Consider the following 16,867-nt stretch of genomic DNA (forward strand, 5'->3'; position numbering starts at 1 on the left):
TTAACGGAAACAATGAGTTTTTTCAAATGGCTGCCATTTTGTTTTCCGGGGTTTTTTTAAAAATCGGAAAACGATAAGGCCCCCCAAATTTAGTCTAGTTTAATAAATTTTTTGTGTTTTTTGTTTCCGATCAGCTGGCAAGGCTGTGGAGCGCTCCGCGCGCATAAACTCACGTTGTTTGTAGCTTCATGGCGTGAAAGCAAGAGCCGCCATTTTGACATAAAAAAAATAATAATTTCTTATGTAACAGTACAAGAATAGAACCCTTTAAAAGATTTTTTTTAATTCATTTATTTTACATAAAAAAAAATTCCTGAAATTTATAAATTTTTTGGGCATCTGAACGGTTACCTCCCCTTAAAAAAATATTGATGATTAACATAGAGTCTATTGCATCAAAGCTGCGACTTACATAGACCATTAATTAAGAAACTATGAAATTTTTTGTTATTCAAATTTAAGAGTTTTTCAGGTTGCTAAATATTAATCTGATGTTAAATTCAGTTGATAAATTCAAAATGTCGAAGCCATATAGCGGCCGAATGTCAAAAGTAAAAATGGTATCATTTTTATTTTTAATATCTGCTATTTTTAATTAACTTTGCCATCCGATTAATATTGCGGTTATTTTAAAAAAACCCTTAACTTCAAATACATATTCAATAAAAGTTATTCGCCAGTGATGAAATAATTCGGTATAGTTAAACGGCCTGACTGACAAGTTTTATTAAGCATAACACAACGACGTTTCGACCACTATTTTGGGTCCTTTTCAAGTTATTTTAGCAATGCTGGAATAAAAGAATGAAAGAATATATAAAAAATTAAAAAATTAAAAATTAAACAACATTGCGCGTTGAACAGATTCACGAGAATATCGGTAAATAGAACTTACATGGATCATTGTGCGTCAAACATATAAAATTCGTGGCGGGTCGGAAAAACACGACGGTCTCATGTGAAGGCCGAACAACTAATGATACATTATCGCAAAATACAGTAAACATAGAAGGAGAACTTAAAGTGAAGATATTATTCGATCATAGACCAATGGCAGGTTTTCAGTGTCTTTCTGTGAGTTGATTGCCTCTTTATGTTTTTTAATGAATAGCATTTCAGAAATTTCACGTTTTTTTAAATTTTGTTCTTTGTGTAAGATTGTAACATCCTGCCATTTGAAATTATGGTCGGAGTCTGTTCTATGCCTACTGACGACCGAATGTTGGTTGGGGGCCGGTTTGTTGATATCTACGCGATGCTCTTTTATACGCGTTTCTAAATGTCGCTTCGTTTGTCCGATATAGCATGCATTGCAATCAGAGCAGTCAAGTTTATAAACGACATCAGTGCATCTCTTAATCTCCAATTTATCCTTCCCTTTCCTGATTAGTGTATCCATTTTCTTGGGGACCGTATATAAGGTGTTCAAACCGTAATTTTTGAACGTTCGGCGTAATCCCTCACTAAAAGTTTTTACGTAGGGGATGGGAACGTAATTTTTCAGATCAAGAGTAAATGCACTGCTTTCGTTGTTAGCGCTATCCTCATTATTCGATCGTTTGTTAATTTCTGAAATAATTCTTTGAATGTGTTTGTTCACCAACATGTCGGGAAAACAGTTATTTGACAATATAGTTTTCACTAACTTGATGTTCTCATCGTGAAATTGTTCATCCGACAGTAGTATGGCCTGGTCAACCAAATTAATGACCGTGTTAATCTTATATTTCAAAGGATGACTGGAGAAAAAATTAATATACCTGCCAGAGAACGTTGGTTTTCGATACCAGTTGGTGAACAAACAGTTGCCGTGTCTAAAAACAGACGTGTTCAAAAAATTCAGGGCGTTGTTCTTCTCAAGTTCAAACGTGAATTTTTGAGACGTGGATGATAGTTGTTAAAAGTACGGACAACCTCATTAAGTTTCGATTGCGGAATGCACATGAAAATGTCATCGACGTAACGAAGAAAAATCTCGATATGAAAATCAAAGGATTGAAGGCAGCAAGTCTCCAAATCGTCCATAACAATATCGGCTAAAATAGGCGAGAGGGGGGAACCCATTGGACTGCCGAAGATCTGTTCGTAGAACTCACCGTCAAAAGAAAAACTAGTTCTGTAGATAGATACATCTTATCGCAGTTTTCAGTATGCAAAAAATATCTCATTAACAACCCTGACATTCTGGTTACGAATGCTGACAAAGGTCAGACTACTGTCATCATGGATAGACAAGACTATATTATGCAAATGAAAGCCTTGCTTAACGATCAATCTACATACATAAAATTAAACAAAAACCCGTTGAATAAAATCACCTCGCAATTAAACTGTTTAGTGAAGTCATGGAAGAACAACGGTATTATTGACGCGAGGGTTTACAATTTTCTGAACTGCACAAACGGTAACCTCCCCCGTTGCTATGGACTTCCGAAGATCCATAAGGAGGGCTATCCGTTACGCATAATTGTATCTGCCGTTGGAAACCCTCTTTATAATGTCGCTTTATATCTGCATAACATTCTTAATAAAGCAGTTGTGAAGCCGTGTTCCCATGTTAAAGATAGTTGGTCGTTCGTGGAGAGTATGAAGCAACACAGCATCCCTTCTGACCACATCCTGGGGCCGTATTCTGTTCCGCTAAAATCCGCTTACCGACAATCGTCGGTGTCGTTGCGCAGCTTTTACACGATATGAAAAACCTGCGCAACGACATTTATCGAACCGACAGTTGTCGGTAGGCAGGAACGGAATACGGGCCCTGCAGTGCGATTCTGTAACTCGTTATGCGTCGTTATGTGCTCATAACGACAGTTGCGCAGCTTTTTTCTTATATAGTATACCTGCGCAACTGTCGTTATAAACACATAACGACAGCATAACGAGTTACAGAATCGGGCCCCAGCAGTGCGATTCTGTAACTCGTTATGCGTCGTTATGTGCTCATAACGACAGTTGCGCAGCTTTTTTCTTATATAGTATACCTGCGCAACTGTCGTTATAAACACATAACGACAGCATAACGAGTTACAGAATCGGGCCCCTGGTCTCTCTCGATGTCGTTGCGTTGTTCACGAACATACCCATAGAACTTGTTCTGACTGGAATTGAAAAAAGGTGGGATGCGATATCTGGAGAGACCCGGATGAATCTGGACCAATTTCTACATGCTTTCAGAATGATTCTTAACTCCACTAGTTTTTCTTTTGACGGTGAGTTCTACGAACAGATCTTCGGCAGTCCAATGGGTTCCCCCCTCTCGCCTATTTTAGCCGATATTGTTATGGACGATTTGGAGACTTGCTGCCTTCAATCCTTTGATTTTCATATCGAGATTTTTCTTCGTTACGTCGATGACATTTTCATGTGCATTCCGCAATCGAAACTTAATGAGGTTGTCCGTACTTTTAACAACTATCATCCACGTCTCAAAAATTCACGTTTGAACTTGAGAAGAACAACGCCCTGAATTTTTTGAACACGTCTGTTTTTAGACACGGCAACTGTTTGTTCACCAACTGGTATCGAAAACCAACGTTCTCTGGCAGGTATATTAATTTTTTCTCCAGTCATCCTTTGAAATATAAGATTAACACGGTCATTAATTTGGTTGACCAGGCCATACTACTGTCGGATGAACAATTTCACGATGAGAACATCAAGTTAGTGAAAACTATATTGTCAAATAACTGTTTTCCCGACATGTTGGTGAACAAACACATTCAAAGAATTATTTCAGAAATTAACAAACGATCGAATAATGAGGATAGCGCTAACAACGAAAGCAGTGCATTTACTCTTGATCTGAAAAATTACGTTCCCATCCCCTACGTAAAAACTTTTAGTGAGGGATTACGCCGAACGTTCAAAAATTACGGTTTGAACACCTTATATACGGTCCCCAAGAAAATGGATACACTAATCAGGAAAGGGAAGGATAAATTGGAGATTAAGAGATGCACTGATGTCGTTTATAAACTTGACTGCTCTGATTGCAATGCATGCTATATCGGACAAACGAAGCGACATTTAGAAACGCGTATAAAAGAGCATCGCGTAGATATCAACAAACCGGCCCCCAACCAACATTCGGTCGTCAGTAGGCATAGAACAGACTCCGACCATAATTTCAAATGGCAGGATGTTACAATCTTACACAAAGAACAAAATTTAAAAAAACGTGAAATTTCTGAAATGCTATTCATTAAAAAACATAAAGAGGCAATCAACTCACAGAAAGACACTGAAAACCTGCCATTGGTCTATGATCGAATAATATCTTCACTTTAAGTTCTCCTTCTATGTTTACTGTATTTTGCGATAATGTATCATTAGTTGTTCGGCCTTCACATGAGACCGTCGTGTTTTTCTGACCCGCCACGAATTTTATATGTTTGACGCACAATGATCCATGTAAGTTCTATTTACCGATATTCTCGTGAATCTGTTCAACGCGCAATGTTGTTTAATTTTTAATTTTTTAATTTTTTATATATTCTTTCATTCTTTTATTCCAGCATTGCTAAAATAACTTGAAAAGGACCCAAAATAGTGGTCGAAACGTCGTTGTGTTATGCTTAATAAAACTTGCCAGTCAGGCCGTTTAACTATACCGAATTCAAATACATAATTTAAAAAATAATTCATAAATTCTGAATGGTATATGTATATAGTTGCAACTTCTTGACGCAATAGATTCTGTGTTAATCTCGGTGTTATTAATCATGCATCAATTATATATTTTTAATCATAAATGACATAAGAAATTTCTTTTAAGAATAAATAAAAGATAAATATTTTAATTTGCGATGCTTCTTTAATAAACTTATTCAATTAATTATATTTATTATTTATACCGTCGTGTAGGAAAGTTTCATGTTTGTATATCAATTAAAATTTCAAAAATAAACTTTTATGTAATTTTCTTGGTGTTTGAGATCGCAATAATCAGCATCGCGAAGCAATTACGTTCGGCTGAATGTCAGCGCATGCACGCTTGCGAGAATTAATATTCGCGTCAAATGTCGCTCAAGAATTGTCTCGGTAATATTCAGTATAGCATGGATCTTTCGTGATTAGCATTCTGACTTTAACATTGTTTTCAATAATAAGTTCAAGCTTTGTTCGACGGTCCGTACGACTTATCTGCGCTCACACAAAGGAAAGATCCATGCTATAAACAAAGCAGTCGAAAATATGTAACGACCTGTTCGGATCGTCACTTGGCACTGTGACGTAGGCCGTCGGTGGCCAATCACCTCCCTGAAATCATCGGCAATTAGCCTGGAGGGAGACTCGTCTCCGAGACGATAAAGGACCGCCGCTGCGCCGCGGAACGGCCTGTCCGCTTGTCGCTTTTCGCACGCTATACACCGCTTAACACCGCCTTGCAATCCGCACTTGCTTTCGCTTGTCTTTTCGCCGCTATTGCCGTGCTCACATTAATGCGCGCTCACGGCTTTTTTCCGTCTCTGGAAATAAATTAAGAACTCTGTACATAGTGTAAATATAGACTTTATTTTCCGCATTTTTGTGTACTTGCTGTCTCTTTACTTGTGGTCGTCTTCTACCTCGCGCTATCTCGCGCTACCGCGCGCTCTCGAACACTTGGTAATTTCATAAAATTAGTATTTTCATCAAATTAAACTGCCAAATACGGTCAGGCTGAATTTTGTTCACCTATATAGTAACAATTTTTCGTGTGATTTTTAAAAGTATATTCTTTCGCTTTGTCAACTACAAGCGCCGTACTTTCAATCTTGAAACGCAGTCTGAAACTGAAACGTACAATTACATAATTAAATTGATAATAAATTTAACAATACCGATACTATACCCATCTCCACACACACTGCAAAGAATGTTACGGAAATATTTTTAATTTATAGTTTATAAAACTATTGACTATAATTTTTATTTTTCTTTAAATTTTAATTAATATCTAATATTATAAATTTCAGTTTATAAAATTAATTTTTATTTTATTATTAATTTCTTAAATTTTAATTTATTAATTTAATCAAAAAATATATTTTTCACATATCGACTGATATCTTTCGGGAGGCCGTATCTTACACAATTCGAGGTCGATTTTATATACACAATTTTCGATTTTTCTGCTTAAGGGGATCCTAAAGCCGTCTGTATTACCGACCGAATTCTATATCTGTCCTTGTATAGACAATTAATGATAGACAAGGATAGACATGGTTCTAGGTTATATTGCATTCATTACAATTAATCTTTTTTGTAAGCTTTTATATTCTTAGTTCCAATTGCACGATATTGTTCTTACATGTTGTCCCTAGGTCATGCCGGTCTAATTTTGTGGATATTTATTGTGAAATTTTTGTACAAAGCAAATATTGTCTCGTATAACAAAAAATATTAATTTTTTTTTGTTTTCGATATAAATTCGACCACCATGACCTAGATTTTAATGCGTACTTTAATTCTAGACAAGAATTTTGCATTTCTATAAAGCCAATTAAAAGATTAGTGCTAAGAAAAAAACCGGTATTACAGACGGCTTTAGTAGGATCACCTTAAGGGGATCCTGCAGCCGTATGATTTACCGACATTATTGTTTTTCGATGGATCTTTTAATTGGCTTTGTAGAATTGCAAAAATCTTTTACAGAATTAAAGTACGCACAAAAATCTAGGGTAACAAACGCGATTTTATATCAAAAACATCAAAAAATTAAAAATATTACTTATTTGGGCACATACACGGCTGTCACCTGACGACAATATTTGCTTGAAACAAAAATTCTGCAGTTTATACATACATAATGTTTATCATCTGCCCTTGGGAAAACATGTAGGAATAATATCGTGCAAGTAGAAGTAAGATTCAATGCGTACAAAAAAAGATCCATCGAAAAATTATTTTAGTAATGCAAATACGGATGCAGAATGACAAGAAGAGCAGCAACAGTAGTTGCCGGATCTTGCGAGAGATGGCGAGCAATCGAAAAAAGGACAGATGTCATTTCGTTAGACAAAGACAGATATAGGGAAAACAAAATTAGAAAGGTTAACATTATCGACATCGAGGAAGTTCGCCTGCAGGATCCCCTTAACTTTTAGAGCGCCGGCATTTGATGAGCTTTAATTCTCTTAGAAAGTCCTCAAATTGTTGTGCTTATATCTTATATATAACATATACAAAGTTCCGATCATACGTAGAGCCTATATTTAGGTTTTCCGGCGGTCTAAAGGTTAAAGACGTTCTCCGGTTCCAGTCGTGCTCAACTTGTATTCGTGCTTAAAAAGATGTTTATATACAAAATATTATATAATAACATCTAAAAAATAAGAAGTTAACTTCACGCGTGAGAACTCATGCGGCGTTGCCAAGTAACTGACGCCTCTTCTCTTCTATCACTCTGAACCGAGCGAAAAATTCATCAAATCGCGTACTTTACACAAGTATTTCTCGAAAACGAGTACCGCAAGGGTATTGACACTTAATTGCATATTATTTATTCTATTTTTATGGAGCATCATATACTAATTTTTCAAAAACATTTAGAGAAAACTTTTTTCACAATTTATTATAATGTCTCTTATTTTACAATAGTTCGGAATAGGAATTACATGTTAAAAGTTGAAATTTTGAAACTCAGTATCTCGATGTTTAATACCGCAAGAGGTATTGAAATTTATACTATCGCATAAAGCACATCTAAATTAACGTATATTCACAGTTTAAAAAAAATCTAGAGAAAATCGATTTTCCGAAGAACGACCTTAAACGCTCGATCAGGCAACCCCGAAGCTAAGTGTCTACATCCTATCTTGAAATAGATTACCAAAAATGAATTATAGTTGTCGAAATTTTCTCGTATTTTCTCGTATTTTCTCGTATTTGTAGATACGACAAATTTGTATTTCAAAATTATAATCAAATGAACAAGATACGACATATTTATTTTTAAATGACAATAATAAATGTTATTTAAAAATAAATATGTCGTATCTTGTTCGTTTGATTACAATTTTGAAGTGCGTCGTATCTATAAAAATTGCGTTTTTACATTTGTTTCCCACGAATAATATCAAATTAAACAATAAAGCTGTATTTTAATTCCAAATCACTATACTTTTGAACAGTAAAGCAAACTATCTTGTTTGTTGCTTATCAACGAAACAAAAATTTACGAATCTTGTAAAGTGACAGTTTTTGAGATACGATCTTCCGTAAGATATCAGTCGATATACGATAGAAACAATAAAAAATATGAACAGGAAAAGATTTTGTCATTGTTGAAATGGAATTCAAACTTGTGAAGATCTATAAACAATAAAACATTTATGTTATTGAGTTATTGATTATTTTTACTGCCCAATCTATTGTAAGTATATGCAAAAGTTAAGTAAAAAAGCAAAATAAATGTAATGCGTTAAACATATTTTAATGTACGTTGCTTTTTAGTATTATATTAAGTGTTATTTGCAATTGGGAACAAAGTTCTTTGGAAGTTTTAAACATCATCGCAGGTGATGACCATTACATGATTTATCGGGAAGATAAGTATAGGAAAATTTTTCAATTTTAAAATATTTATTGTTTTATAATAAAACATTACATTTACATTCTCTCACTTTATGAGATTTTACATTATTTTATATCACGTTTCACTTTATTGATAATTGGATTTGCCACAAAGAACCCTGTCTATTTTAGAACCCTTGCGTCTAACAACGAGACTTTGCTAAAATAAAAAATTATTGTTAGAGGATCAGAATATTCTACAGACATGATCCTCCAAGTCGACATTGCATAGAGATACACTCTCTGAAACATTAGAAAAATATACTATATAGCATTCTTTCACTCGATTTCTCGGCATCCAAGACAAATTTTCTCCGTGGTGATAGTGGTAATAGATACAATCAATTATTTTGAATATCCCTGACTCACATCCAAAAACTTGCAATTAGCTGGATCAGTAGTAACAAATTTATTTGTATAAAGAGTACTTCAATTGATATATTAAAATAGTTTATTATCCGTCATCACAGGGAGATGCCTAGGACGTCGAAAAATCGAATGAAACAAAGCCATTTCGTACATTTTTCTAATTTTTCAAAGAGTGTATCTCTGAACGGTATTAACTTACAATAAATGATTATGTTTATACAGAAATATTTCAATCATCTAACAATAATCTTTTATTTTAAGTCTCGTTACTATACGCGAGGGGCCTAAAACCTTTATAAAAATGAGCAAAGTTCTTTGTAAGTGGGTTTAATGCCAAATTGGCAACAATTTGCTATTGATTTACTTACTGGATTATAAACACGCTGCTGTATTACAGACGGGTTACAATCATATCTACCCATTAGAGAATATATATTTTGTACTCTAAACGGTAAGATATATAAATGCACCCATGTGCACATATAAGTAGCAATTTACTCCATTTGCACGAATTCTTGTAACACAGTGCACAAGATGACACTAATACAGATAGATGAGCGAGCGTATATTTTATTTGCACATTATAAACAGCGCTAAGCGCAGAATGCATTTTGGCAGTAGTCACTGCGGCGATTTAAAATCAATTTAATATAAGAACGCCATCAAGTTCGAGCTAGGATCTAAGTAGCAAATAATTTCCGTGTGAATTTCCAATACTATTTCCTCGACCTGACAAATCAAGATACGCCAAAGCTTGTGCGTTACTTACGTCCACGACTACGACTGTCATATGTGCTTTGGCCCTAACGAAGAAGCTGTGTTTCAAGACCGACAATTCGTTGGCGCGCAGTTTAATTGGAAATAGTATTGGAAATTCACACGGAAATTATTTGCTACTTAAGGCCGGTTTTCACACGCAATTATTAGTGGCGCCAACTGACTGGCATTCATTGGCGCCAGAACCGACTAGCAAACTCACAAGTATTTACACAGTGATTGGCGTATAATATGGAAAATATTTAACATTTATTAAACACACAGTAAATGACAGCAAGCATATAACCTCCAAATTTGAGGTTATATGCTTTGGCCAATAACCGCCAGTAAACGCAACATTACTAGCGCCAGTTTGTATCAAGTGTTTACACTTGCATTTTTACTGGCGTTAGTCGACTGGCGCGGCCTGGCGCCACCAATCATTGCGTGTGAAAACCGGCCTTTAGATTCTAGCTCGGACTTGATGGCGTTCTTATATTAAACTGATTTTAAATCTTAGAGTCCTATTACTATTATTATTACCCTAATGGAAATATTTTACTGAATATAATGGAATTTTACTGAAATTCTGTCTCAATTGACCCAGATGAAAATATTTTGCTGAAAGTACTATGAAATTGATGATAAATGAAATAAAAGTTATTGAAAAATTACTCAATATATTTTAAAATAAATCACAATTTTCTTTATAAAATTTAATGTAAATACTGTGAAGTATAAGAAAAATTAAATTATACTGTTGCAAAATAATGAAAAATTTGTTAAAATATTAGATATCGTGAAAGTTATTGAATTTAACTGAAATTAACTGAAAACTGAAATTTTCATAATGATATTTATGGAATAATAATGAAAAGGGGTCAATTGATAGTAGAATTTCATTATATTTTCAGTCAAATTTTTACACCAGGGATAATTATTAAATTAATAACTTACTTTCTCTAGCTTTATTTATCACCACGATTCCAACCTTTACTGACAAATTTCTGAGTCCTTGCTCGTTTAGTCGCTTTTTGGAATTGAAGCATAGGAGCCTTCGTTAATTTGAGAATTTAGCTGATGCTAATTCGAGTTTATAAGACTATAAGTCTACTTTTTGTTGAGAATTACTACTTTTTTATGTCACAGTTTTAAAGAATTCGATTTTTACTTAATTTATAGATTTTTTACTACTTGACTGTTACATAGCTTGACTTCGGAAAAATTTTTGACACGCAATGATTAAGGCCGTTTGCTTCACATTTTTCAGCCTTTTAACACGATTTTTCTCGCCATTAAACAAATAATTATTTTTTAAGTTTTAATTGTTAACAACTATTTAATTAAATTTATAGTTTGACCACGCATACATTTCGACTATTTGTTAATCGGTTTTTTGGGCTTTCAACTTGATGTGGCTTCTTAATAACTCCATGTAATTTGTATACTATAATTATTAATATTAAGAAAGTAAAAACGACCGCTATGATTTAAATCAATAGAGAGGATAAATTTCATAATAAAAATGCTATAATTATTAATTAATGTTAATCTTATGATGTTAAACTTCCTTTTAATTTATTTTATCTTTTGACGGATTTTTTATGTAACGGGATTATTATGATAATGTATTACAGTTAATTAGAGGGAGGGATTTGATTGATTGAAAAAGTCTCTGTAAAGCACGAAACGCTCCCAATTATTTTGACGGAATATTAACCCTTAAAGCGCACATGGGGTGTAGGATACCCCTCTCCGAACTTTGTGCTCTGATAAGTCCCATTAAAATGTCTTTTTCAATAATTTTTTAAACAATGTTAATTTTAAGAAATCGCTATAACTTTTGTTTATCCTTAAAATACATGACTTTAACTTCATTCAGAAATTTTTATGCAATAAAATAGTCAATAGCGTCGTTATAGTACATACTTAAAGACACTGGGGTATCTCATACCCCCAGTGCGCTTTACGTAATTTTTCGGAGGTGTGCGCTTTAAGGGTTAAACTATATTATTTAGAATCCTGTTGTTCGGTATTGGCTCTTGTTTTATCTAAATATAAACTATATTTAACTAGGTAGTAATATAAACTAGGAAAATTATTTGACAATCATTAAAATTATTCGCATATTTTCCAACAACTTTAGGAAAGTTAACGATTTGCTCATAAAAAAATAAAAAATAATTTTCAAATTACATAATAAGTTTTCTTTATTATTATATAATAACAATAGTATTGTACATTAATCCTCGGTCTCGGTTTCATATATATATTATATATATATACATATATAATGACAATAAATGTCATAAGTAATTATTAATAAGTACGACAAGACCTAGGTGCGCGCGCGCGCGTGCGAGCGCCGAGATATTAACAAGAAGCCTAGCACGATTCTTGCCGGCTCGGCTGACCGAGCATCGAGCATCTGACATCACTGCTGAAATCTGGCATCACTGCAAAATTAGTCCGGACCAGGGGCAAAGTCTGTAGGTAAAATCGGGTATATTTAGTCCGGACTCGCACCAGGGGCAAAGTCTGTAATGTGATTTAGTCCGGACTCAATTAGGGGCAAAGTCTGTCGGTAAGGGGCAAAGTGTGTCGGTAATTAAAGCACGGAAATGCTGGTCTCGACTTTTGAGGTGCCATTGGCTATCTGTCTATTAATCTGTGCTGTCGCAAACGCGAAGGTCGCGAGCCATGGCATACTCGCGATATCGAAATCCGTTTCGGACGCGCCTACCGCGATCTCCAAGGGCGTGCAATTTTCGGTCGCAATTCCATGGCCACGAGACCATTCCGGTGCCCTTCGCTCTCGCTATCGATCACTAATTACGCCGTGTCAGCGAATACGCCGAATACCGTGACTGTAACAGTGGTTCCCGAGCGAGAGCGCAACCCGGAGGGCGGTGTCGTGGCTTTAAAACGTTACATATTACGCGAGGCGACCTCACCAGAAGTTTGCTCCTCCCGAAGGTCTTCGTCGCCGCCAAAGGCCGGAACGTCGTCACGATCGCCGGTCGGACTCGATTCCACTTCAAGGTATTGCGAGAGGCGCTAACAATTATCGCGCGATTTCGCCGGAGGACGACCAGAGAGTGTCGCCGAAATTTCGCTCGATGGCGGAATCGATAGCGCGCCCCACTCCGGGCGCACGCGGCCCCGCAGCGCGACTACGCGGGCCAATTAGGGGTGAGTTCGCATGCTCGCGATGTATCCTTGCGCAGGGCTGTCAATCATGACTCCCGCGGGGCGGGGAGTATTGTTATTTAATGGGCCCCTCGCTCGCGCGACGATTTCTCGGGATCCTTCCCGGCAGCGGACGGGACGTTATTGCCTCCGCGTTCCTCCTCCTCGGTCCGGGAATGGTGGCCATCCATCCCGGAGTCCAGTCAGCAGAGTGAGGAGGGCAGGTGAGACTCAATCTGCCCCGGCGTCCCGGGGCCCTGCTCCTACGGGTCCGCCCGCCGCTGTGCCACGCGCCGCGCGCGTGTCCTCCCGCGCTTCTTTGTGCTTGACGGCCCGCGAGCCTCGCCGCGGTCCGCTTTCATCGATCGCCTCCTCGCCTCGATTCGCCCGATTTGTTCAAATTCTCGTTGTCCCTCGTAAAAAAGCCGGGTCTTGTCTCGGTGAGACGCCACGCATTATACAAAATAATAAACAGAAGAATCAGAACATGGAACGCGCTTAATTATGCCCCTGGAGATCTCGCATCGACTCTCTGGACCGTCATCGGGCGCGAAAATAATCTAATGCAACCCGCCTTGTGACGGCGGAACTCTTTGTAAAGCCACGAATCAGCCCTCAGGGTCACGTTCCCGCTCTGGTACCGACACGCGGTTTATTAGTAAATATCGCCAAAAGGGCATAATTTTTGGTGTTAGCGTTGGCGGCCGGCATTAGGCGGGGGGCCCCGGGATAGTTTCGTTGGCTAAAAAGGTTATCGATTACCGCAGGCTCTTGGAGATCGTGAGTGGACACAGGCGAGCCTGTACGGGAATTGTATATCCGCCATTAAAGTTGTGCGGTGTACTCGTGTTTGCTTTTCACGTTCGCTTTTCCGATTTTGCGTTGTATTATTTCGCGTTCTATTTTGCGTTGTACTTGATGTAATTGCGTGCGGTATCCCGCGTGATATTGAGTGTCCTCGCGTACTATATTTTGCTTCGTTCTAAGTGTTATCGCGCGTATCATACCTTCGTGTTAATAGTCGTACTATATTTTGCGTTGTGTTTAGAGTCCCGCGCCTTCCGCGAGCGTATTATATCTTGGTGATAGAACTCTCCGCGCTGAGCGTGGCGCAGTACTAATTTCCTATTCGATTGTATTTTACTTTCAGTTCTCTTACTTGTCCTGCTAAATTCTGTTTAATGCTATTGACTACTACTATTTTGCGTTCACTTCCCTGTCATATGTTATTAGACTTCGTAATAAACGATTTCATCTAGAGTTCCGTTAATCCTCATTTTCGACTGCACATTAATTCAATGCTGTAATTTTACAAACTCTAGTATTCCGTATTCAGTTCCGATTGTTATTTAATTTTCGCTATTTAATCATTCTGTTCCGATTCATGTCTGATTTCCGCTATTCTGTCATTCGATTCAGTTTTCGTTGACCTGCGATTTCACAGTATTGCCAAGTTATAATAAACATTATTACTGATTATTATTAAATATCTGAGTGTTGTTTAACCGTCACCCCGCCGAAATTTTGCGCTGCCCATTATCAACCCCGCCCATCGCCGTTAGATCGAGCTGGCCGATCTCTCGCACGTCTGACTAATTACGCTATCGTGCTTATTTTCGGGTTTTCGCGATTTTCGTATAAATTCGTGGATGCGAGCTTACATGTCTGGCGCCTAACTTTGATTTTGAGTAGGGAAGACCGGGGCGAAGTCGGTCCCGAGGCGGAGTCGTTTTTGCAATTATCTCAAAATTTGCATATTGTGTGAACTCGCCATTAATACTGTAAGCGCGGCTTTACAAAAACAAAGCTTTCTCTATGAGGAAACAAAATCAAGGAATTTAAGGAACCAAAGAATTTAAATCAGGAGACTGTGCAGACTATGTAATTAGTTCTCATTTGCCAATCCATCGATCGGTATAATTATTATTAAGAAATTTTGCCGGAAACGAAAAGTCTTTGTGGTTTGGAAAAAAAAGTGTTTCTGAACTCATGTTCATATGACTTTTTTATCTACATGATGAGTAGAATATGTATCTAATATTTAACTATCTATTTTTGAAACATCTTATATGTACGAACTACTTCATTAGTCATCAAGAGAGAATATTAATACATTAATACTGTCGTCATAAAATCAGTCTAAAAATTTTATTATCAAACACATTGTGTAATTCATCATATCTTATAAATATGCATGAAATAAGTCAAAGTTGCTTTTTTCGAAATGTGTCAACAAAATTTTATTAGACATTATTGGGATCTGACATATGTCGCCATGACATCTGGTGGTCGAAAATGAAAGTATTAAATGTAACAGATTTCAGTCTACCGCCGCACCGGATCCTATCTGATCATTCACACACTCTGGCATTATACTGACTTTACGTTGTATTTTTATTAATATGGATGTTTAATTTTTTCCTCCGCGTTGTAAATCTACGAACAGAATTAATCGTTCAGTTCGCGGTTGTGAAAGTAAGGCTAAACAAACTTTATTCTCTATCCTAGCGAGTCAGTAGTCACAAATGCTAGTCGCCGGATTCACGTTCCGGAGATCCGGGGTTCAACCCCAGGCAGGTATCACAAATCCTGCGGGGGTTTTTTCTCGGTGATTTGGGGGGGTCTGGTGAGGGGCGACGGTGGCTACCAGGGTGCGCGCCTCCTCGAAATTTTCGGGGGACACCACCAAGTCGAATCTTCCTCCTAATGGGAGACTCGCTCTCCGCCTTCCCAGGATGGAATAGGTGGGGAAAAGAGAAGATCTCGGCGCTACCTGAGCCGGCGCTACCTAATATTCGATTTCATTGCTTTCCCAACTCTAATGAGTGTTTCATACATGTCAAGCATTTATTTGGCAATTTAGAGAAAATTGATCGTTTCAAAGCTGGAAAAATGCATTAAAAATAAAGAAAGTGATCCTTTATAGCAGAAAGTGTTACCTATTCTGCACCATATTTGGTTAAGCCCCGCTTACATCAGATCCCAATTATGTGTGTTTTAATTTTATACTAAATTTTATAACATTTTGAATAAACATTTCGAAATATATTGGTAAAATAAAACTTAAAATTAAATAAAGATCTTTGTTATTTGTTTTTATCTGTGAAGTGTGAAAAAGCTCAATTTTCTGTAATAACTTATTTTCAATAATTAATAATTAAAAAATAATTGACATTTTTAATTATAATTATAAAAAAATTACAAAAACAATATTTTGTGATGTTCTTTACTTTTAGGAAGCAATCGAATTGGGAATATTTCTACGGGCGCATCCGCTATGCATCAAAGTTTATGGCCTGTTTAATTTGGATAGCCAATTTACATTCTCGGTAATTAATATCCTTATTTGCTTTTATCATATTTTTCAGATTGTTTTTTCAAACTTAGTATAAATATTAGGACTACTATAAATACTGATATTTGATGTTAATTTTTGCAAACAATTAAAAATTATATTTTGGCTATTTGATTGTGCACAATTTGATTAATCTAACGGAAAAATCAATTTTTAATTACCTGAATATTTCAAATTTTATAATTAGAAAACATTTTTTTATGAAAAATTGTGAAATTAAAATCAAAGCTGTTAGATGTAAGAAACTTACAAAAAAAGGTTAACAAATCCCTAATTATTATAAACTTTGGATATACTGCAGATCAAAATAATTATTTTATAAATGTTTTTACAATTAGTTGATTTTATATCCATTTTTGTTAAATCTTTATTTAATGATGCATACACTTTTAAATATTTTTTTATGTATTTGGTGTATACATTTTTTGGAAAAACTTAAGACTAAGGGCAACCTCACCGACCCCGAGTGACCTTCAGAAGGTTTTCGCCGTCGCTCGTTATTCGTTACAAAATTATTAGCAAAAAAAGTTTGAAAAATATAGCAGGGCGGGAGAGGGACTCACGCATATACTTTGCAAGGCGAAGCGTATAAAACTGCGTATATTTTCGCATGAATTATCAACTGTTACATTAAAAAAC

The 16,867-nt window shown here is 36.2% G+C and overlaps 1 protein-coding gene across 1 annotated transcript in view; it reads left to right on the forward strand.

Annotated features, from left to right (window-relative positions):
* LOC139814884 (uncharacterized) overlaps positions 1-16,265 on the forward strand; it is a 34,052-nt gene extending 17,787 nt beyond the window's left edge. The window contains exon 4 of the mRNA XM_071781401.1: positions 16,110-16,265. Coding sequence (XP_071637502.1) covers positions 16,110-16,265 — 156 coding nt within the window. The remainder of the gene's footprint in view (positions 1-16,109) is intronic.
* Positions 16,266-16,867: the final 602 nt, after the last annotated feature.

This window comes from Temnothorax longispinosus, chromosome 6, assembly GCF_030848805.1.
Source record: "Temnothorax longispinosus isolate EJ_2023e chromosome 6, Tlon_JGU_v1, whole genome shotgun sequence".
In the NCBI taxonomy this organism is placed as follows: Eukaryota; Metazoa; Arthropoda; class Insecta; order Hymenoptera; family Formicidae; genus Temnothorax; species Temnothorax longispinosus.